Below are 23,921 nucleotides of genomic sequence, written 5' to 3'. Positions count from 1 at the left end.
TATAATTAAAAATAACATATCTAGATAATATAAAACGATCTATAAATTGAAATGGAGGGAGTAGGTGTGACAGTAGTAGTTTTTGAAGCTAGATCCACCGCGGCCCTTTTCTCATCTAGCAGCAAAGTTTGCAATGATATAGAAGTCGCACATTTATAATTCTATCATGAAAATTCTTGTATCATTGTGTGTGTAGCAGCCAATTGTATCACCGGAAATGCTCGCCCATGCGAGTGTACCACCTAGAGGAACCTGACACTTCGTGCGGTTAGGGGGCCAGCAATTGGCCCGGATAGGATGACACATAAACTGCAAGAAACCAGACGCATTGACAGACACAAAGCTAGCTACCAAAAGATCCGAAATGGTGTGGTCAAAAGACGACCACAAGCCTTAAGTATTCACTCCCCAACATCATGAAGTTCAGTGATATACAACTCTGACTAGATAAAAAACCCATCTCAAATCATCCGGAGGCAAAGAAACTAGAGAACAAGAATTACATAGCTTCTTAAGTCAATCCCATGCCATCTTTAACCACGGTAGTGTTACATAGTGTTACATTCTTTCGCTTTTAAAAGAACCACATGCTTTCGCTTCACAATTGTGTAAGGAACAACGATATTCTCGTTTTTAAAAGATTCAGGAGCAATGGTAGCTAAATGAAGTGAGGTGATGAAGAAACAGTGTGAATCACGACATGCGCTCAGCAAATATCTAAAACATCTCAAGGACTTCTTCTTGGCATCCTTGGCTAGCCCCTTCTTGTGGATCTTGATGCACATGGCCAGGCGAAAGCTGTTGATGAAGGACTCGGGAAGAATGGAGATCAAGAACCACATGACGGAGTGTGGCCAATATGGCGTGCACCTCTGCTCGTAGCCAATGTGGCGAACAGCAGCACGAGCGTAGGTGTCTGCAGATAGAACCATGAAAGAGGATTTCCTGATAGATGCTATCTTTGTCTCGCCACATACAGGGGTACCTGGATAGATTGAAGAAGATGAGCTAAGAGTGCAAAAGTTCGTATATATACATATATATATTGCGCCGAGCAACACTTCCCTACTTTCTCTTTGATCTAGATTTATATGTATATATAATACAAAACCACTAACAAGACATATGCAGCAATTGTAAAATCGACGAATCCAGAATTGATAAAAAAGTAGTACAATTTGGTTTAACAGAGAGAATAGAGAGAATAGTTGTTACTTGGCACTGCACATCAATACCCTTGCTCTTGTATTCAACATAAAGACATCTTGAGAATTGATCGACATCCCTGAAAATTAAAGATAAAATGACTTTTAGCATGCATTTACTAAGTGGGTGTGCGTATCTGTCTATTATTTAATTTCCTAAAGAAGGCTATAGAATAGATTGTTCATGTTTGTATTTTTCCAGTTAAGTATGTATAACAGCATAGAGAGACACAAAATAAATGCAAGAAAAGCACCAATCGCTTATTTGAAAGTATAGTTTATGTCACATAACTATACTTCAGTGTTTATGGGTTACGAGCTGAAGGGACGATCATCAAAAGTTTTCAGTTATCATGCATATAAAAGAAAGTAGGCCTAAGTTTCCTGCTTACAAGTAACTCAGTTATCTATTCATTCCCTCTAAATAGAGTGTCATAAGTCAGAATGTCAGATGCAAACAAACTCCGCATCTGTAGTCTAACTGATGCATTTTACTAAGCAAATACAGACAGGTAGCAAAGGTGACAGCTCCACGGATCCGGGGTTACCAGCAGGATCACTTCTCGCTGACCAGTCCAAGGCCGTGCCTAGACGATCGCCCTTCCTCGTAGACGGCAGCTCCGTCCGAGCGGCCCAGGCCTATTATCCCGATCGACAAGTTGGTCGGGGCAAGCCTGGCCTATGCCCCCGACCTGGGAGGCGATCGGAGACCAGGTCTGTACCAAGGATCCGACTGGAGACTCCAACTGGTCTCCGTCTTACACATGCCCACCTCCCCGACCGGCAGGCTGGTCGGGAGGCCACGCCCGGCTTATCAGCGGGCTCCGGGAGTAGGTATGAAGGATAAGGATGAGACTCGGGGTCAACCTATCATACACGGCCAACCACTTCCTCCACGGGGTTACAGTCCCCTCTGCTGTGGCAGTAGGACGTCACTATTCTACCTGCCCGTCCTCGCGGAAAGGACAGGGCGAAACATCATCATGATATGGCTGGAGCATTCTACGTCACGACGAAATAGCCGGGGAAGGTGCCAGGGATGGAGCGTGATAGCCGTACCGTACCTATCGATGCCCTCACGACCACTGACCGATGGAGCATGATGCGCAGGGACAAGACAAGACGCTTGCCCCATGACGCAGGACTTGGACGGTGGTCACTGGAAGACTCCGACTGGTGGAATAGGAAGACCCGACTGACGAGGCTGACGACGCTGACCGACGGGGTCAGGAGTCCTCTCTTTCTATTCTTACACCCTTAGCTCCCCTATAATAGAGCCCCCCTTGGACTATAAAAGGGAGGGTCATCCGCTTAGGAGAGACAACTCATCAAACCATAGACACTCGTACCTCGTAGCTTCCGCTCGAAAGTTTATAACTCCCCAACTCTCACGAGCACCTGGGCTCAAGTAATACATCCGACTGACTCCCGACTGGACGTAGGGTACGATTGCTCGAAGCAGTATAAATCTTGAGTCATTATATGATAAGCCATATTCGATCACAGCACGCGATATACACTTCGAGTAGATTTAGCTGCCGGCCATTTTCGAAACCGACAAAATGTGTGTTTCTTTATTCTCAGTCAGTCAATTTTACTTCCACTAACGCCGTCTATTCTAAAATCGAGCCAATTCAAGAGCTATGACATGTGCAACTGCGAGAGTAAACAAACATCAATGGAAACGAAGCAAAGCAGTACTTGGTGAGCAAGAACACGAGGAACTCACGCTTTGGTGGCGGTGTAGACGGAGTACATCGGATGAGAGGGTATGACGGAGGCGGAGGCGGAGCCGATGTTGATGATGGCGCCGCGCTTCCTCTCGACCATGCCGGGGAGCACGGTGTGGGTGACCCCCGTGACGCCCTCGACGTTGACCCGGGTCAGGCTGCGCATCAGCTCCTCGTCTACCTCGTGGAAGTAGCGCGCGTACGGGTAGGACAGCCCAGCGTTGTTGACGAGCACCCCCACGTCGAGACCCCGGATGGCCTCCTTGAGCGCCTCCACGCCCGCGGCGAGCCCCTTGGCGGCAAAGTCGAGCACGAAGGTGCGCACCTCGCGGACATTGGGGTGCTTGGCCTTGATCTCGGCGGCCACGGCGGCTAGCTTCTCCGGGTTGCGGCCGACGTGGACGAGCCCGAGCCCGGCAGCGGCGAAGCGGAACGCGATGGCGCGGCCGATGCCGTCGGTGGCGCCGGTGACGACGGCCTAGGCGCCGTAGCGGCGGCGGAGGGGCTTGCCGGGGCGGAGGAACGCGGCGTAGACCTAGAGCGCGAGGCGGATGGCGGGGAGGGCACGAGGAGGCCCACGGCGGCTAGCGCCAGCGCCCAAGCCGGCTGCGCGCGGAGGAACTCGACGTGGGCGCACGTGCCGGCCATAGCGTCGCCGGATTCGGGGAGCTGGGGAGAGTAGGAGCAGCGAGTCAATGCAATGCGGTGCCCGTGGTGTGTGTAGTTGATTGCTGAACGTGATTGCCGATATGGCACCTCACGTGTTACATGTGTCTATATAGGAACTCAACAATTGAGTCCTCATCGGTTACGACTCCTAGTCCCAGGAGGCATCGGTTACAAGTTAGTCTCAGGAGGTTTGATTTGTCTAACTCTAACTCGAGTATTCCAGAGATGATCTAAAGCTATCTCTAACCGTCGTTCTCTATATCCTTCTCTATATCCTTCATTTACAGAATTCTCTACAAAATTCTCTCCTCTATATCTCATTTCTCTCCAACAACGTTCTCTAAATCTCGTTCTCTATACATTAAACCCTATATTAGAAACGTATTTTGTTCCAAATTTTTATACGTACGTATTTATCATACCTCAAATGCTATGGACATATTTTATTTTTATTTAATTCAGTGTTTAAAACGTAAAGAAAAAATAGAGAAGAGGAGAGAGAATCTCTATATATAGAGGAAACCTGTAGCGTTCTTTATTTTAGAGGACCATTTAGATAATGCTCTATTTTAGAGGACCATTTAGAGAACGCTGCTGGAGCAATAGAGAACGGAATCTTCTCTATATATATAGGTAGAGAACGGTTTAGAGTGCACCGTTGGAGACAGCCTAAACCTCCTGGACTGTTCTGATCATGACCGTGGTCATGTTACATGCCGAATGTGTGTGCCGCCGAGCCGGGAACTTTGACAAATATGCTATTTTCGCCAGTGGCGAATTCAGAAAATAAACGTAGAAGGAGGCTCATCTTCTCTCTCTTCTTTTTCCTCCCTCTCTCTTCTTCTTCATCCCCTTCTTTTTCATTCTTTCTTAAAAAAAAGACTTCGGGAGGTATCCATTGATCTTAGTGAGGTTGGGGGGCTTGATCCCCCTAGCTCCCTTTAGATCCGCCCCTGATTTTCGCACAAAGTAAGTCGATGGAGCAATCTTTATGTGATCGACAGGTCACATATACACTGCAGGGGATTTCAAAGCCAACTGCATCCATGCTCTTTGCCTAGCCGTAAAAAATCGCTCGGCCGATGATGATTCCTCACGGGCAACACATCGGTCTAGGAGATATGCTTAACTCTAGTGCAAGTTCTGAATTTTGAAGTTCATGGCGTGCTAGTCAGTTTGATCCTACAACTGACAAGATAGATAAAAAGAGCCGATCGGCCAATAGGCCGATGTATCGATATTAGCCGATATCGAAAAGATTTTAAACAATCGGCTATATATATTTGATGTTAGTCCTGACAGATAAATACTGATACGAAACAATCTTCTGATATTGATTCAGAATATTAAATTTAGGCTCGATGTTTAAACCATACATCGTTTGGGAGTCAGATGAGAATGAAGCTATTATTGAACGTTTATCTTATCGCAAAAAGAACCACCAAACCAATAACAAATCAATCTACCATCACCACCAATCAAATCGGATCTGATCGAGACAGCGTTGGCGGTAAGGCGACAAATTAAAGGCTACGAGCTGAATCCAGTTGTGACAAGATATAAGCACAATAAAAGCTTAAATAAGGCCATGACAACGGACTATCGGTTAATGAGAGTTAATCTGATACTTTTATTAAAGAAATTAATCTGTTATTAACAACTAAGCAACAGACTTAAAAGATATAAACCGATAGATATAAGCAAGGCCAAGATAACTGTGATTCTACCAGATCTAGCAAGAGGTCGAACGATGTAGCCTTACAAAACACGATTTGATAGAAATCGATACCTAGTAGGTGACTATATCAACCGAACCAGAGCACTCCAAAAGATCGAAATGATGCAGCCTTGAGTGACGCCGATATAGCTGATACAATTGCTAGGTCGGCGGAACTTAGGGATTACCCCTTCGCCAGAGATCGGAGCCATACAGCCCCGCGTCATGTGTCAAATTTCAATGGTGATGAAAACCTCCGAAAAGAGGATGGCGATGCGCCGAACGTTGTATTGATTGAGAGATAGTTGATACAATAGCCGGTGCTTATATTTATACCCTGGACTGATACAAAATTTGCCTAACAAGAAATATCTAAACAAAACTTACCTAGCAGAAAATATCTAAACAAAAGAAAATATTAAGATACCAGACTTTAATTTTTCTTTTGTAGAGTTTTGCTAATAAAGCTTCCTTAACCAATCGTGTCCTTCCTTGATACCAAATCATCGGCTTCCTTTCATATACTCCATTGGCCATAAAATTACCAAATTTTGATGCAAACACCCATGCATCTCTATCTCTACTATTACTAAAGCAAGCAATAATTTTTTATCCATCAATTGAAGTCCTAATCAGAATCCGGATGACCGTATATGAGTTAAGGGTTCGGAACTATTTAGAGAATTAGCGCTTGGTGAGTAAAATAGAAAAAGACTGAAGTCCTCGACACCAACACGTAATATATTTTTGTAATATATATATATATATGATGCCTAATATATATTGTTATATATTAACCAATATATTTATATAACTTCCCGTAGGAATGCACGAGTATATTTGTCGAGTATATTTGCCAGTAATTATAAAACCCTATCCACGAAACCGTTTGCATGTTTGGTATGGGCTCCTGCGACCGGCAGCCGATCCTAATCAGAGTCCATGGTGCGCCGGGAGCAGCGTCCTGCTCTGCTGGCCGCTGCTGACTTGCTGACTTGCTGTAAGCCTGTGTGGGAGGTTGGGCTTGCCGGTGCGGGGGCGTTGTGGTTTGATGAGCTGAAGTTTAAGGTGGCGTTGGAAGGTGGTGGTCGCGGGTAGCTGGCGGAAATTCCAACGCCTCCCTCTGGCGCGGCACGGCCGGCCGGCGAGCAGATCGTGGTGGAGGCGGCCGTGAGGAGCGTGAGCGGCGGCGAGGCGGCAGCGGGCCCGCGCGCTCGTGGCCAAGGCGAGGGTGGCTATGCAGGAAGGCGCGGGCGTCGCACGGCGACCTGCTAGATTTGGTCGCACGATTCAAGGCCGTTTCGTGATTAATGCAGCCTGGTGACAGTGGTGGAGCCAGAATTTAGAAGTTGGATATTTTCATATTAACAATATATCCGATAAAAACGCTAAAAGTTCAGAATACTACAAACCATTGAAACTAAAGATGTTTCATGCAATAAAGACAAATTACAATTGTTTCTTATTTCTCATAATTTCTAAATCTCCTTTCACATAAGTAATTCCACCTAAACAATTAGTTTTATGCTTGAAAAAGTAATAAACAAAATAGAATGCACCTAGCTCCAAAAAGATTTCAAATCACTGATTTGCTATTCATTTTTCACGCTCCACAATCCACGTCAAAAACTATACATGCCATAAAAGAAAATATTAACAATAGTTGTGCAAGAAAATAAGAAATTGGGATGTGAGACTCCCTTATCACCAATACTACTAGAGTGCCAGCCTGATGCTCGATTATTCGGTTGCTAGGGGTTGGGTTACGGTCCACGCCCTGCCGGTTGGCTGGCTTGATATCGTTTCTGCTCTTGACTTGGGCACGGGTGTTGCCGTTGCCCTGCTGCCGGCCTGGGAGAGTGGGAATGCAGCAGGGGCACCACCACCAGGATGTGCTTGGATCACTGGGAGTCTGCGTCAATGCTTATCTAGCGTGGATGCATTGGCCGGGCGGGGCGGTAGATGTGGGGTGTCAGCTATGGCCCGTGAGCCAGACGGAGTGGAAAACATGGAGGGCCGAGGAGGCCGATGCTCTGAGTTGAGTTATAAGCTGAAAACAAGAGATCTTGGTCCAATATAATATATACATGTGTGTATAGTTGATATATGCTTGATCCTTCAGCAAAATAGTTGGGTATTCCTGGGAATACCCATGCATTATGCTGGCTCCGCCCATGCCTGGTGAGCGGCCGGTAGTTGCACGTTGTTTCTGAGATTTCAACGAGCGGTTGCAGAATCATGCCAGTAACGGTTTCAGTCTAGAGATTTCAACGACTTCATTTATGTTTGGATCCATAGGTTCGGATCGTAACGGATATCGGATGCCAGTTAGGAAAGAGCTAACTATAAAACTAATTGTATAAATGAAGATTAATTTACGAGACGAATCTATTAAGTTTAATTAATCCATCATCAGCATATGTTTACTGTAGCTGTAACAGCAGTGGTTTTTTAAGCTAATCCGCCACGGCCCTTTCATTAAGTTTGCAATGATATACTAGAAGTCGCACATTTATAATGGTATCATGGAAATCCTTGTGTGTAGCGGCCAATCGTATGTCCGGAAATGCTCTGGTCTATGCGAGAGCGTACCGTCCAGAGAAACCTGACATTGCGTGCGGTTAGGGGCCCAACCGCGATCTAACTAGCATTTGGCCTAGCCGGAGGCCCACAAACTTACCAGGCCAGCCAGAAGTCCAACGAAGCAGCCCAAAAACACAGTGCCGCCACGCACGCACGCACAAAGCTGGATTCCTTCCAAAAAGGAAAAAAAAATACGCACAAAGCTGGAACCGCAAGAAACTAAACGCACCGACGGTCACAAAAGCTAGCGACCAAATAATCCGCCGCGGTGTGGTCAAAAGACGACGAGCCTCAAGTACTCACCGGGGACTAAAGTGCTTAAACAATGTAACCAGCGAGCGGCCGGTAACATGCCCAGCTGTGCAGCTGGGGTACTCTGTAGAAGCCCTGCATGGCTGCATGTGCCCGGGGACTCGCCATTATTCTACTCCCCGCCCTTCCAGAGGTTTCCCATAGTTTTTACGGTACCTACCTGCCGGGCACAAGTGCAGAACAACGCCCTCCTTTCGGTCTTCCCCAACCTCTAAAAAACCACACCCGAGACCGGCGTAAAGCCGAGCGGAAACCCGTATCAAACTCGAACGCCCGCGACGGCACCCATGCTAAACTTTTTTTGGGGGGTTTCTTCTTCCACCCGTGGTGACGCCACGTTAGGTAGCGATGGCGACCCAGGGGATCAAGACAGAATCATGATCTCAGAGGCGCGTCGTCAGATCCGACCCGACCCAACCCGCAACGGCGCGAGGGCGACGCCACCATGGAAACCGGAGCGCGCACGGGGTGGCGTCGCCCTCGCTTCTTGGAGTTGGCTCCCCTCCTCGCATGGGTAGCGTACGGCTACGGCCTCCCGTCTCCCGGGGGCGCGCGCGTGACGTGCGGCCCCGGCGGCCGGCGCGGCGAGCGGGCGCGCTCGCTGTCGCGGGGGGCGCAGAATAATATTTCGGGGTGTTTTGGCCGGTCGCTGCAGGACTAGAACCCCGGCGACGTGGAGGGCGCCGGCGTCTTCTCGCCAGCCAGCCTCCGTCGCTGCCACCGCGCGCGGCATTATTCAATTGCGGGCAGAGCTCTCAAAACGGCATGATAGCTGGGGGGGTCCGCGCTGGCGTCGCTTCACAGGCGGCCGCCGTAGAAAACTCAGAACTGCCGAGGCGGGTAGGGGTAGGCCCGGCCGGCTGGCTGGCGTTCAGAGACCGGGGGGCTTGTCCGCTTGCAGTTACAGATCACAGGTGGGTGAGACCTGAGAGAGAGCCCCATGCAGCGGAGCGGCGGGCAGGATGGACGCGACGGACTGACAGGATAAGCTGCCCGGCGGGGCCGGCCGATCGATCCTGTGGCGGCGAACAGTGCGGCACGCTGGCGGCCAGGCCAGCCGGGCGCGCGCGGCGGGCATGATTGGGCATGCATGCGGCCGGCCTCCAGCGTAGCGTCGTCCATGGCCGCTCCTCCTCGTCCCGGAGCGAGCAGGCAGGGCACCACCGGTCAAATCGTATGGCCCCGGGACACGTGGCCGCCGGCGACTTTTACGTTACGTTGCCCGCGCCGCACGACGGGAGGGCTTTCAACTCCTGTACATGCTCTTCCAAACCAGCAGTTACTGTTCCTCCTGACCTTTTCCCACCGGCCTCAGCTTGTGCCATCGCAAGATCTGACCGTGCTTGAAATTAGGATAGGCTCATGGCCACAGTAGACGAGTAGAGCGTTGCAAATTGAAATTCCCTCCGCTAAGAAGCAGCCATTCTTTCCCCTTAAGCTGCCACGACGCAAAGCCGCTGACTCGCAGGCCAAAGACACGGCAACGCTCAACCCACATTTCACTTTCACCACCCTCGCCGAGCTCTCTTCGCCTCAAGCGGAAACTGTAGCAGACAAGACTTTTCGGACCATGTTTTAGGCGAAAAGTTGCCGAGAAAAGACGGCGCGCGCGAGCAGCGGCTGAGCCTGAGCGAGCGGCATGCCATGGCGGGGCCCGTTTCACACGGCGGCGGAAGGCACGAGGCCATCGCGCGTGGGACAAGGACGGAGGGGGGCGATCGCGGCCGTCGGCGTCGGGATCGGGCGCCCAGGATGCGCGCATCTTGCGGCCGCTCATTGGTCGCCGCGTACCGTCGCCAGCCCGCTGCGCCCCGCGGACGCCGACACGTCGCGCTCGCTATCCATCCACCCGCCCTGGTCCCCGAGAACCGGAGCCACTAGTATTCTAGTCCGGGAAAGGGGAAAAGAAGGCTGGGCTCACAGGCGGAAAGCTACACACAGGAGCGGCACGGCGGCGTGCGCACGTAAGGCGGACGCTGGCTGACCTGAACCAGAATGTTACGGATTCAAACACTTTCTAACCTTAGCAAATCACTATAATCTCTTTCCAGTGGCATATATTCGAAACAATTATCTGATCTGGATGTTCAATGCAGGTTCCCTTTTTCTTTAAAAGAGAATGGTTGCATGTACTCTATTTTCAGATAACATATACTGATAGTTGTTATAGGCCCTCTACTGCTACCATCATACGCTAATAGGGGTTAACACCGTTCTAAGATCGTGGGAATGGCTTCCATTAAGGTTAGCATTGGCTAACAAAAAGATGGTACATTTCACAAACTTTTATAGGGGATTACATAAAACTATAAGAGGCAAAGTTTATCCCTTTCCTTTTATCAGATTTTCCTCATCACGTTTGTCATACATTTGGGATATTACTTATGGCAACATATCAGGTGCAAACCAGGCTGTCCGTGCAAACCCGTGCAAACCAACTAACAAAAGTCGCAAAAAATTCTCAAAAAAATTATGTATATACTTCATAGCCTTCCTTACCACTGTATAAAATTTCAATTTCAAATTCATCATATGTTAAGAGATACAAAAAAGAGAAAGTTTTAAGAGATATGTTGCCATTACTTATATGCCTTTACAAACCCTTTTCTGTGGGCGCCCCATGCGTTTCTATAGGCTTGAGTAACGCTACCAGGATAACATATCCTTAATCCTTGAATTCTTGCTAGTGATATTGTAGACGCGTCCTCTCGGAGAATCGATTTCCACTGCTAAATTTTTGCGTGCTAGAATGAATAAGCGCAAGCAACATAATTAAGCACAAACCTTGATACATGGCGCTTCCTACAAGTACTGTGACATAAGCCTGAATTAATAAGGTGCCATCTAACATCGGGTACATGGTGCGGCATAGGGTCGTCACGTTTATCTAACCGTCCTAGCGGCTATAGATAGATTTCTATCTAATTTTAACATCTTATATCCATTAGATGCATTATCTACTTCTATCCTTGCTCACAAGGATGCACCCAACCCCTTGTTTAGAGTTTGGATCGCTTATTTGGCGAATCTATAAAACTACAAGAACTACGAGTTGTTACTCAAAAAATGCAATTACCCAAACAGTTCCAGGTCATTTTGGCACAACAACCTAGCTTCGAATTTGCCCATGCATGTAGGTTGGTTGTAATGGTGCAGAAAGTGAAAGTGTTTGATCTGTTCATCCAAAGTTGAGTAATCATCTTTTTTAAAAAAGGACGGAAATTCACATATATTCTATTCTTTATCATCATATATTTTGATATTTGTTGTTGGCTGCATCGTATCTACCTCTACCATAGCACATCATTTGAAACTACTACGGCTTCCATGAAAGAAAAATACAACAATGAGTTACTACAACGGGTGAACGGGAACACCTATCGCTCGTTCCGGCACATCACTCCACTTTCAATCGTGGACATGTACGTAGTATGTGACTAATGTCACCTGTAGCAGTGTGGCAAGTGGAAGTGTTTGACCCACGCACCCAAGAACCCGCCGCCGTTTTCATCCTCTGGCGTGGTGCAAGCGAGGAGCGGGTGCGCCGTGCGCCGCGGCGCAGTGTGCGTGAGGCGCAGCCGCGCCGGCGCCGGGCAGGCTGGGCTGCGCCCCGCTGTCCGGCGCCCCCCACTAATCGTAATCCTCTGACCGGCTGCGGGGCCTTGTCGTCCCCCGACGGCAGCGGCTGCCGCGGCAGGGCTCTTTATTGGCCCCGAGGCGACACCTGTCCCCTCGCCCACCTCGCCGCCGCGATCGCCTCCCTCGAAGCCGCACCAACCCCACCAACGCTCGAGCTCCACATCCCCCGATGCTCCCCCGCCTCCCTTTTTAATCCGCCCCCCGCCGAACTGGATTTCCCCCTTGCTAATTGTGGCATACTGTAGCACTCCGCGCCCCGCCGCAGCTAATCACGCCCCCCTCGAGCTCCTCCAGCCGGTCGCGCCTGCGCTGTCGCTTCTGCCGCCGCGGCTCGGCTATAAGTCTGCCCCCTTTCTCCCCCCTGCTCCGCTCGGTGCTCGCCTCGCGTGTTCCTGTGGCTCAAAGCTGCGGGCTTTGCAGACCTGGTGCGGAATTCCGGTGGGATTCGGGGAGAGGAGGGTGTTGCCAGGGTGGGGATGGAGATGCCGGGAGGGAGCGGGGGGCCGGCGCTGGCGCGGCAGGGCTCGATCTACTCGCTCACGTTCGACGAGTTCCAGAGCGCGCTCGGCGGCGCCAGCAAGGACTTCGGGTCCATGAACATGGACGAGCTGCTGCGCAACATCTGGACGGCCGAGGAGTCCAACGCCATGGCCGCCGCCGCGCCGACCACGGCCGCGGCGTCCGTGGACGCGCAAGCCCAGCAGCAGCAGCAGCCGGGGGCGCCCATCCAGCGCCAGGGCTCCTTCACGCTGCCCCGCACGCTCAGCCAGAAGACGGTCGACGAGGTCTGGCGCGAGATCGTGGGCCTCACCGGCGGGGAGGACCTCCAGCCGGTCCCGGCCCCCGCCCCCGCCCCCGCCCCCGCCGCCGCGGCCCCCGCGCCGATGCCGGCGCAGGCGCAGCGGCAGCCGACGCTGGGGTCCATGACGCTGGAGGAGTTCCTGGTGCGCGCCGGCGTCGTGCGGGAGGACATGGCGCAGCAGTCCCTCGTGCTGCCGCCGCACGCGCAGGCGCTATTCTCCCAGGGCAATGCGGTCGCGCCGCAGACCTTGCAGCTGGGGAACGGGATGGTCACCGGGGTCGTCGGGCAGGGGCTCGGGGGAGGGATGACGGTGGCCGCGCCGACGACGCCCGTCGTGCTCAACGGGATGGGGAAGGTGGAGGCCGGGGATCTGTCGTCGCTGTCGCCGGTGCCGTACCCCTTCGACACCGCGCTCAGGGTGAGAAAGGGACCGACCGTCGAGAAGGTGGTGGAGAGGAGGCAGAGGCGCATGATCAAGAACAGGGAGTCGGCCGCCAGGTCGCGTGCCAGGAAGCAGGTGAATCTTTTTCTTCTTCCACTGCTCTGCTCTCCGTTATCCGTTAATCATATGCCTTTTGCTTAATTATAGAAAATCTTGTCTGAAATGGATCTATATGCTAACTATATTTGGTATGCCCCTCGATTATGTTGTACTTTATTCACTTGATGTGATCTGCCACTTCCAGTTTAGCTGTTTGATTGTATTAGTTTATGGCTGAGTAGCCTCCGCAATTAGCAAGTTGGGATTGTATAATACTCCTAACCTAAAGAGGAGAAGAATCTACGAATGAACCATGATTCAACTTGACCCTTTCAGATTTCAGGAAGACCGAGAGACAATGGATAAGTTTGTTAATTTTGGGGATGGTGGTTACACATTCCAGTCTCAGATCCCGCACTCCCACCTCATATTGAGATGATAGCAATTACATATTGGGCTTACAGAAGTTTACATATGACTGATTAACATAAGATTTTGTGTGCTTTCTGGCTAATTTTTGCTACAGATAGAAGAGGTACAATTATTTCACAATGACTTGTACTGCTGTATGTAGACTATAATCTTTGACCTCTAATTTGCTAATGCAACTCAGATCTAGTGATTGCTCTACTTGCTAGCAAATTGTTAAGCAGTTCAACTCACTGAAAGGAGTCCAAAATCATAACCCAGTTTACAGACACTGAACTGTACGATATCTAACATTGCAGGCTTACATAATGGAGTTGGAGGCTGAGGTGGCAAAACTTAAGGAGCAGAATGACGAATTGCAGAAAAAGCAGGTATACTTGCTATGTTTTGTTACAGATTTCATTGTTGCCACACAAAATTTATAGATTTGACTTCATGGTTGTATGCACATCATTTGTTTATTACCTTATCAATTCATGGCTTCATGTACTCAATATGTGGTCCTCAGATGATCTCTTGATATTGGACATTTATTAAGTCATTCTCCACAAATGGCATTGCATTTCTAGAAATTTGAGCCCCTATATGTTTATAATATGCTTCCTAAAGATGCTTGCTGCTAGCATAGCAACAGATAAGTTGCTGCATTTAATAGCATTTTTCAAATGCCTGGTCCTAGTTGGGTATGTGGTGCATCGAACTTACTGACTTCAGTAACTGTTGGAGACTGTGCATACTGATTTGATACCTTTTGTCTTAGACTTGAGCTTGTAGCTGACAAGTGTCATATTGGTTTCTAGGCCTTGTGATATTTGCTAGTTCGGGCACATATCTTTCATGAACTCAATGCTGTTGCTGGTAACTTTGTTTCTGTTTGTTACGAAATGTATATATATGGAATTAAGAGACCTAGAATTTCCACATGTAGCACCTGGGACATCTGACATTATCCATAAATTGTTAGTGTTGCATATTTGCATTCTCCATTGTGTGGTGTTGTACATAGTGTTATCATATCACCTCTTTGATTTGAGACAAAGGAAAAATGTTCCAATTAGCTTAACTCCCATATGAATTTATATATTTCAACCTGAAGTCCATGTCATTCATAATAGTTTGTTTCTTCTTAACCCCTTAAGACTAAAGAGGTTATATATTCACTTGCTAATTTGCTATTCTTTCATGTGCAGGTTGAAATGCTAAAGAAGCAAAAAGATGAGGTAATGGTCTTTCATTTTTGGAAATACTATTGTTGTAAGTTTTCATTTTTGTACTACCACATCCTTTTACACTGTCTGATTACAATTGCATGTTTTTACTGTCCCAATGTGTGTGATAAGCTGCCATTAGCGGACCGGTTTAATTTTTCCGATTTAATTTCCAATAATCTGATTTGATTTCCCATAATTGCCTTAAGCCTTTACCTTTCCATGGAATGTTCATGGATCAAGTCTCACAACATCATCTCAATGGGGTTCTTCCTATAGTTCTCCGTGATAGAAACCTGCTGGTATTCCATCGGACACTAGTTTGAATGCTTTTCAGACATACGACTATGATTGACTCCTAATTCTGCACTTGTCTGTACCTATCACTGTTTACTCCCTCCATTTTTATTTACATGTCGTATTAGGTTTGTCCTAAATCAAAGTTAGCTAAATTTGACCAAATCTACAGAAAAATATAGCAACAACTATACTATACAACATATGCACTATCAACGTATACTTCATGGTGGATTCAATGAAACAAATTTGGTATTGTAAATGTTATTATTTTTTTCTATAAATTTGGTCAAAGTTTGCTAAATTTGACTTAGGACAAACCTAATACGACATGTAAATAAAAACAGAGGGAGTATAACAAATCATCGCTGCGATTTTTTTTGCCTGTTCCATTTTTATGTCCATATTATTGCAGCACTATCAATCACATGATTTTGAAAGTTTCTCCTTTTTTCTCCTAAAATATCTACCAAGCATTTGCTATACTCAGCAATTCTTTTTAGTGTTCATAAGAAAAAAAAGTTTGATGTATCAAAATGAAACATAAAGTGATGACATGAAAATAGAGGTGACTTGGTTTTCATTTTCCATTGTTTTTTGTGCCTATTTACGTACTTCTGAACATCTAGGTGAATGCAAGCTGCCAGATACACATAATTCCATCAATTTAACTCCTGAATGTTTAGCTCTAAGAGATCTTAAGAGTTAGTTCATCAAAACAGTTTCAAAATAAACCATATGACTGTACATGTGGCCTGGACATGGCCCGCAGAGCCAATGCTAGGCATATCAATTTGTCAGATCTTATATGACAAACCTTGGCATGTCCAGTCCAGTTTAATGTTGATTCAGCACAGGTCTAGGTTTCAAATACAAATTCGTTATATGCAGGACATGTTTAGAATACCATAGCTTCCCTATGACACAGGTTTCTTCCCATAATAACTAAAAGTTTCATATTTGAATTCTAGTATCTTCTTATCTTGCACTAGTAGCCTATATACATGAATTAGTATGTCTGTCAAGAAATGTTCCATTATTAAAAGGGTACACATTTTAATTGAAACTTTGAAATGTTGCATACACTTTTTATTCAGCGGTTGTGCTTGATATAGTTTTTATCAAGTCACCAGTTAACTCTATTCAAATTTTGTTTTTTTATACTGCATCTAATTAATAAGTTCAGATTTTAACTAAAGAGGGCTTCACTCCAATGGGATCTGAATGGCGAATATGTACTTATTGGAAGTAGAATGCTAGCACATGCTATTTTACCCTGCTTGGTGCCCCCATCTGCATTTTAACTTATTCTAATTTAGTTGATCTTAAAAGGAAAGAATACCTCATCAGGGAAAGAATGATATCGGTGTCGGCATTCTCATAGTTTAGTGAGATAAAATAATAAAGTATGCCATACTTTTTCTGAAGCTCATATAGTTATTCCTTCTGATTACAAGTTATAACACCTTCAGGTGAGATGTATACTTTACCCTGACAATCCTGGTGAACTTTGATGACTATTTTGTAGCTGAAGACAGTAGATCTTTGTTGCTGCTGATTTTCATATGCAGCAGTTGGAAAAAGGTTCTCTTCAGACAACGCTCCTACGCTCACAGAAGTTTCTTTGTGAATGGTTTTCGCAGGTCCTGGAACGAATCAACAACCAACTTGGACCAAAGGCAAAGAAACTTTGCCTGCGTCGTACCCTGACCGGCCCGTGGTAGCCTGCTGAAGCTCGCACATCATTGACCAAAGTTAAGATCGTCGGCTTCTTTAGAGGTGACCCGTGTGTATATATCAGATGAAGTCAGAATCTCCAGTTACCCCCTTAGACCGCTGCTGCTTCAGAGCTACCGTTCTCCTTGTTATGTGATCGTTCGGTCCCGTGGGTAGACTGCCCGTGACAGTTACTGCTTAGGTTCAGTTGCGCAATCCTCGAGGCATACCATCTAATCTGTTTAACTCCCCCGCGCCTATCTGTTGCCATGTTGAGATCATGAATGTAACTTAATGTTGTTTCCTGGATGCAGCTGTGCCGCTGCTTCTGCTTTACATGTGGTTGAGATAATCAGATAATGGTAGGATACCATCAGGTTATAGCTCAGTTGGTCTGTACCCTGTAGCAATAAGAGTTTTTAGTTTCTAACCAGCTTGTAAGTTGTAACAGTACCCTATTTTTGGGGGCTATGTGCTGATGAATGTAGACGACATCATGCAGCTTTTGTTCAGTGAGTACTTCACAGTTTAGATAGCGCTTCATGGGCGCGATTGTTGCCACCAGAATGCGGATCTCAGGACAGCGTCAGTAACTCGCAACAAAGACAGCACGGTGCGCCCGTACCATGAGGAAAGAGAGAGACGGCTCACCCTGCACTCTATCTGAACCCTAGCTAGCACTCGTACACGTTTTAAGATGATCACTAAGCTCCCACTAATAAAACCACTCGGCGCCCACTAACATGGACGTAATTATTGCTACCATTAGCCAAGCCTGATAAGGGTTCATCTTCTGCTTGTTGGCCATGGAGGAGAATGTCCACATTGCTTCAGTGACTCCTATGCACGGACAGCGCAACCAACACTACTGCATGTCTGCATGAGCATCATCTTCACGGTCCGTGGTGGACCGACCACCCACGCAATTACGAATTTTCATAATCTGGTGACGGATAAGAAAGTAGTTTTGTCGGTAAACTAATTCCTAACATATTTTTTGTACTATAAGCTGTGTCATTCTAGGTCGATCAATTGTACACAAGTTTCTTTTTTTTTAAAAAAAAATGGGAGATCAATAAGGCCTTTTATAATTTGATGTGACAACATCCCACTTTATCTCTTTAAGTGGTCCATGCATTCAATCATGCAACCAATTAGTTGGTCAGTCTAGACTCTCAGTTATGATCTGACCATTTCCTTTTCTTTTAGAGAAGCACCAGCAGGATAACCACTGATCTATGTATTAATAAAGGATATAACAAAAAATAAAACTATCACAAAACAGCAACAAAAACACAACAACAATAATGTAGAACACGATAACGATACAATCAGTCGCCAACGAAACCATTTTAGCTTGGGCGACTAGAACCACATAGCATGATACAACAACTACCAATAGTGGGCGAGGGGAACTCTACAGCAAAGCCTACAGGGGGGAAATGACGACCTGCCCTAGTAGATGCCACCAACGTCGACCGGAAAATCGGCAGTAGATTTTTCAACTAGAGAACCCAAAAGATGTGAGGGGGATACACAACAGTGTCTTCAACGAGGGTCAGAAGGTGTCACCATATAATAGACTACCCTAGATCCTAACATGATGAACATGAAGCTATGTTTTTTTTTCTGGATCTTCCTAAGTGTGCCATAGCCAAACTCTAGAAAGTGCTTCCAATACTTGTTGATTGTCGAGAAAAATCAAATAGAAACCATGTGCATATGATGTACAGTAGTGTAGCACGAAATATGAACAGGTCAGGCAACACAGCTCTGGTCATGCATGTCAATCTAGGGGCTCCCATCTCAACAATCTTTTAAACTTGTTTTTTCCACTTTTCAAAAGTTATTAACCCATATGCATACAATAACCCATATGCATACAATATAATTGTTTAATGAAAGTGGAACTATAGAACTGAAAGGACCGTGACATCCAAAGAGGGGCTGAATTAGTGTTCTAAAAACTAAGGCTTCAAGCACATATAAAAACCTATTTCAAAATCTATCTATATGTGCACTAGATTTTTCTATATATTGCTATCTCTACCGCACAAAAGTTTGTACTGTAGGTTCCAATCCTATAAACTACACAAGTCAATTCTAGGAAATGTAAACGCGGAATGTAAGTGCAAGAAGTAATGCAAAATGTAAATGGGGTAGAAAATGCAAACTTCCAGCACGGCGACTTTTATCCTCGTTGGATGGGCCAAGCTCCCGGTCGAGTAACTCGGTGGATAGCCGACGTGCCTTCCCCACGCGTAAGTGGGTCTCCGCCTTGCCTCTCCTGGATGCTCCATGCCATCTTCACTAGGGTAGAGTTTTGGCGAATCGCCGAGGGTCTCTCCTCCCTCTCATAAGCACCAGCGGCCTCTCCACAAACTCGGTTGTAGAGTCTCGCAAGACTTACAAGCCTCGGATTTACAATTCTTGGTGCGCGTAAGCACCGAAAGCAGTGAGGTGTCCAAGCCTCGCCTAACTCTAGGCTAACACCTAAAGCCTCGCCTAACTCTAAGCTAACACCTAAAGCAATGCGCTAAGAGATCTAAACTAGCACTAATCAAGCTCTAAGACTTATGTTAATTGCCTTAATCTTCTCTTGAGCACTTTGGTGGATAGAGCACTTGTGTGTGTGGGAATCAAGCCTATAGCTTCTCCAAGCTCTAACACCCTTGAAATGGCCAGGTGGAGGGATATTTATAACCCCAACCAAAAAAACTAGCCGTTGCTCTTTATGCTGCGGATGTAGCATTGACAGATTAATTCGGTCATGTATAGTCCCCATGACCGAATTGATCGGTCACCTTTTTAATGGTCACTGACTGTTGACAGATTAATTCGGTCAGTGCTATAAGTCTAAGCACCAAATTAATCCATCATTCTAGTACCTTACTGAGATTTAGCCAGGCCCATAGATTAATTTGGTCACCGCCATTTCACTTAGCACCAATTTAATCTGTTATGTTTCATACTGAGATTTAGTTAGGCCCATATATTAATTCAATCACTGCCATTTCATTGAGCACCGATTTAATCGGTCACTCCAGTACCTTCTCCTTCTACTGTCTATGATCACCGATTGATTCGGTGCTTTATCTGCTCTGATCGAATGAATCAGTTAAATGCATGTGTCACTTGTTTTGCTTTGTTTCTTTGCGAATCTTTTCAAACTTGATTATTTTAATGGCTTCCATATCATCCGTGGAACCCAACAAACACCTTCAGAGTTATATCTTTATAAAATATTAGTTCCAATAGTTATGATATTATTCATTCACAAAAATCATAAACAATGGCTTAAGGATTATTTTTCTTACAAGAACCATCAAATAAATAAACATTAATTTCTTGGCTATCTATCCTATTAATCCGATCAATTCTCATACATCCTACAGTCTAGAGCCTCCCTTTCTCATCTATCTTCATCCTATCTTCATTTTCCTTCGTATGCCTACCTGCTGCATCACGTCCCAGTTCATCTTCGTTTGCATCCGCACGATCACAACACACTAGCCCCGACTGGGCACAGCCGCGCACACTATGACACTATCATAATGGATATGTCGCTCATGTTACTGACAAAAGTCAGGTGATTTTTCTTTTAATTTCATAAAATTTTGTCTTCTTGGAAATCTCACTGCGTACTAACTTCATAATTTTTCATAGGTTTGCCCGCGTATTAACTTCATAATTTTTCATGAAGAGAGTAGCAGATGGTCTGCGGGGGACTCCAATTGAGAACTGACAGCGGACGACTGCATCTACATTTGCATGTTCCGCTGTATTGTAGTAAGCATTGCACATTCAAATTTCTCTCTTTTCTACAAGAATCCGAGCCTAGTGTACACACATAGCAGAGGGGAGCGAGTAGCCGAGTACAGACGACATGATGGCCCCTCCGATCCGACCGGGGGACTCCGCTCCTCGCACATCGCGTTCGATACGCGAGGCGAGAGCCCGGCCCGTAGCCAAGCGGAAGAGTTGAACGCCGGGATGCCGGAGGAGCGTCTGCGTGTGTACGGCGGCGGGGGAAGGAAAATGTGGCGGATTCAGGCGGTGACTTTCCCGTTCGACGGAGGACGATGAGAGGACGACGAGAGGCGGCGCGACCGGCATGGGTTTTGGGGAAGGTTGGGCTCGTTTTCCTGCGGTGGGCCTAGTGGCTGCCTTGGGCCTGTGGGGGGAGTTGAGCTGCCTCGTGGGCGTGGGGCTACTCGGTTGGGCCGGGGACAACGGTTCATTCTAGGAAGGAACGCAGCACGGCAGCAGGCTCAACTCAAGCTAATGTTTCCTCTCTTTTTTTTTCGAGTTTTCTCTCTCTCTCTCTCTCTTTTATAAGGAACTCAAACTAGTGTTGCAGCCGCACTTTAGCTTATCTGTAAATCACCCAAATTTATACTAGAAAAATTGAACGGGCGAGGATTTCGGATTAGTTTTTGGAGGGACTTTAGCCTTTTAGGTTTGGGGGCTTACCTCAGTGCGCCTCGTCGGTCAAAATGTACAGGAAGCTTAGGAACAGCTAGCTATCGTTCACCCGTCCAAAAATAATCAAACTCTTCCCTTTTTCAAAATACTGATTTAAGCTTACTTTTAGTGCGTCAAATCACACATCACTTCAAGCATGCTACGAATCCAAACATTCACCAAACTTAAGACGAATAATACCAGTAATCAACCCCCAGTAAGTAAAACCACAAAAATACACCCTTCGAGTGGACAGTCCAATATAATTCCAAATGTTGAACAGTACAGTAGGACTGTAGGAGCCTCGCAATTATGCAATCGCAACATTGTTTCAAAAATTATGCAATCGCAACCGCCGTTCTGCCACTGCCAACTGCCAACAACCCGGATAGGGCCGGGGCATCCGCCGCCCAGCCACCGTGGCGTGGCGTGCCGGCACGTCTCCGGGGCGGTTGGAGTCGTACTCGTGCCGGGAGCAGCCGATTGATTGCCTTCTCCTTCCCGCAACTACTCGACTTCCCCCCCCACAAAACCGAACAAGCTTCTCTCCTCTTCTCGCATCTCCCTCCTGCAATCTCTGTTGCACGCCGCGCTGCTAATCCTATTGCTAGCTCGCCCGCTGAGATGGACGGCAGCAGCCTCAAGTCCGCGCAGCTCCTGGAGCAGATGCGCCTGCACCTGGCCACCGACGCCGGGAAGGAGCTCATCAAGAAGGTCGGCCTCGTGTACCAGCTCAACATCGCCCCCAAGGTCAGCCTCCCCTTCTCCCCCTCTCCCCTTCCCAAATCTCCCGTGAATCTCTCCTCCTTTACAAGCCAAGATTGCGTGAAACCCCGACCAGATCGACGGCCTTCCTGATCCTGTATTCCTGTGCGTTGCAGAAGCTCGGCGTTGACGAGGAGATCTTCGTGGTCGACCTCAAGAAGGGCGAGGTCACCAAAGGTCCCTCCTTTTCCGTCGTCCTTCGGCCTGAATTTTGGTTCCCCAGATCGGTATTCTGAAAGATTTGGTTCTGATGCGCAGGGCCGTACCAGCGGAAGCCGGATGCTACCTTCTCCTTCACCGACAACGATTTCCTTGCAATCGCCACAGGCAAGACTAACCCGCAGATTGCGTTCATCCGGTTAGTGGAGCAAAAAACTAGTCTTTGCCTTTTCATCCTGAATTCCTGATTTAGGATATTGTTGGGAGTTTTTTTTTTGGCTGATAAACTGTGTTGCTATGCAGAGGGGCGATTAAGATCAAGGGGAGCATAAGCGCCGCGCAGAAGTTCACCCCTGACATCTTCCCCAAGCCAGCGAAGCTGTAGAAGGTTAGAATGCATTATTTGGGTGCGGATGGATAATAAAGTTTCCAAGCTTCGACCACTATGTACCTGATAGGATGAGTGGAATACATGAACAACACACGATGATCTGTCTTTATCAATGGAATTTGGATAATGCCTTGGTTAATCTATCACTTAAATTGAGCTCAATGTTCACTTCTCGTGATTATTGCTTTGCTTTTGTGCTCCATTACGATATGGTCCGATGCTAAGTTGACGTCCCTGGTGATCCTTCAGTGGTGATGTCCTTAATTTGAGAGAGATCATGTAACAATTTTGGCATAACTTTAATGGCATGTTTTGCATTTCTGTGCTGAGTTACATAACTTACATTAGTTGTATATTCGCATAATTTCAATCTATTACAGTATTATAGTTCTGCTAGGGCCCTGAGATTGACGTTGTTCATTGGTTACTACTTCAAAACATATGGAGTTAGAACTGACTCTGTAAATTTGGCTACCTGGTAAAAACTAGCTTTTGGGCGTATCAGTATGGCAAAAGATTGGGATAGTCTGTATGCTAATTTAGCTGCAGTTCATTAAGAAAGGTTGCATCCATGGTGTATAGGTTAGGACAGTCAGATCATATGGTGAGCAGTTGAAACTGAATTCTTTTGTTGATCTCGATCAGAATATATGGTCCAGTGATGGTTGACATTTCTTACCAATATAAATCAAGCTAACATAGTATGATGGAAGTTCTGAATTTATATATAATAAATTATTTTCATAATAAGATAAAACTTGGTCTACAAGCCCGTCCAGCTATTTCTTGTTGAGCGTATGGAAAGCTATCTGGTACAGTGATCAGTGATACCCCCCCCCCCCCCAAAACACAAAAAAAATGGCTGACTCATTTCTGTTTACTAGTTCGGACCCTGTTTAAGGAACCAACCATTTGGTCGTAATATACAATCATTTTTCAAACACGCTATTCAATTGGGATGGAGGATAGAGACAGTAGGATATGCATACCTTCCTGCAATTTCTATTACTGACTATGTATGCAAAAAGATCTTACGGGAATAAAAATGTGAACAATGCTAGAAAAAATACTGATATTAACTCGATCTGCGAGGGGCAAGCCGCCCCCCAAGCATTAAGAGTAAGAAAAGGGTCTTCTCATGCAGATCGAGAAAATCCCCGATCCCCTGCCCCACCCAAACCCAGGGGTCGGTAGCCCGTGCCGTTTACCCGTGTGAGAGCGGGTCAAGAGCGGACCGGACCTTCCTTTGAGCTTTAGCGTGAAGGCAGATGAGGGGATTTTTTTAACCCTAGCCTGAAATTTGCTCCCACGGGTAGTCGAACCCAGGACCTGGGGAGGTTCTACTGAATCCAGC

At 46.7% G+C, this 23,921-nt stretch overlaps 2 protein-coding genes and 1 pseudogene across 2 annotated transcripts; 2 read left to right on the top strand and 1 right to left on the bottom strand.

The window, feature by feature from the left end:
• Positions 1-532: 532 nt before the first annotated feature.
• Positions 533-3,583, bottom strand: LOC112888476 (annotated as a pseudogene).
• An 8,199-nt stretch (positions 3,584-11,782) lies between these two features.
• Positions 11,783-17,300, top strand: LOC112890683 (bZIP transcription factor 46-like). The gene is made up of 4 exons (XM_025957530.1): positions 11,783-13,174; positions 13,867-13,938; positions 14,758-14,787; positions 16,716-17,300. Exons 1-4 carry the CDS (start codon positions 12,332-12,334, stop codon positions 16,794-16,796), a joined length of 1,026 nt encoding a protein of 341 aa, XP_025813315.1. The 5' UTR covers positions 11,783-12,331; the 3' UTR covers positions 16,797-17,300.
• Positions 17,301-21,678: 4,378 nt separating this feature from the next.
• Positions 21,679-22,740, top strand: LOC112888487 (peroxisomal multifunctional enzyme type 2). Its single transcript, XM_025954708.1, has 4 exons — positions 21,679-22,002; positions 22,134-22,194; positions 22,276-22,375; positions 22,480-22,740. Exons 1-4 carry the CDS (start codon positions 21,877-21,879, stop codon positions 22,559-22,561), a joined length of 369 nt encoding a protein of 122 aa, XP_025810493.1. The 5' UTR covers positions 21,679-21,876; the 3' UTR covers positions 22,562-22,740.
• Positions 22,741-23,921: the final 1,181 nt, after the last annotated feature.

The sequence above is a fragment of the Panicum hallii genome, chromosome 4 (assembly GCF_002211085.1).
Source record: "Panicum hallii strain FIL2 chromosome 4, PHallii_v3.1, whole genome shotgun sequence".
NCBI lineage: Eukaryota > Viridiplantae > Streptophyta > Magnoliopsida > Poales > Poaceae > Panicum > Panicum hallii.
Note: the sequence above shows the minus strand (reverse complement) of the source record. Positions and strands in the feature narration are given on the sequence as shown.

Bases quoted from the DNA above. Each gene is read 5' to 3' on its own strand.
- LOC112890683 (XM_025957530.1), top strand. From the start codon at position 12,332: ATGGAGATGCCGGGAGGGAGCGGGGGGCCGGCGCTGGCGCGGCAGGGC. The intron at 13,175-13,866 runs GTGAATCTTTTT...CTAACATTGCAG, and splicing joins GGTCGCGTGCCAGGAAGCAG to GCTTACATAATGGAGTTGGA. The intron at 13,939-14,757 runs GTATACTTGCTA...TTTCATGTGCAG, and splicing joins ACGAATTGCAGAAAAAGCAG to GTTGAAATGCTAAAGAAGCA.
- LOC112888487 (XM_025954708.1), top strand. From the start codon at position 21,877: ATGGACGGCAGCAGCCTCAAGTCCGCGCAGCTCCTGGAGCAGATGCGC. The intron at 22,195-22,275 runs GTCCCTCCTTTT...TCTGATGCGCAG, and splicing joins GAAGGGCGAGGTCACCAAAG to GGCCGTACCAGCGGAAGCCG. The intron at 22,376-22,479 runs GTTAGTGGAGCA...GTTGCTATGCAG, and splicing joins CCGCAGATTGCGTTCATCCG to AGGGGCGATTAAGATCAAGG.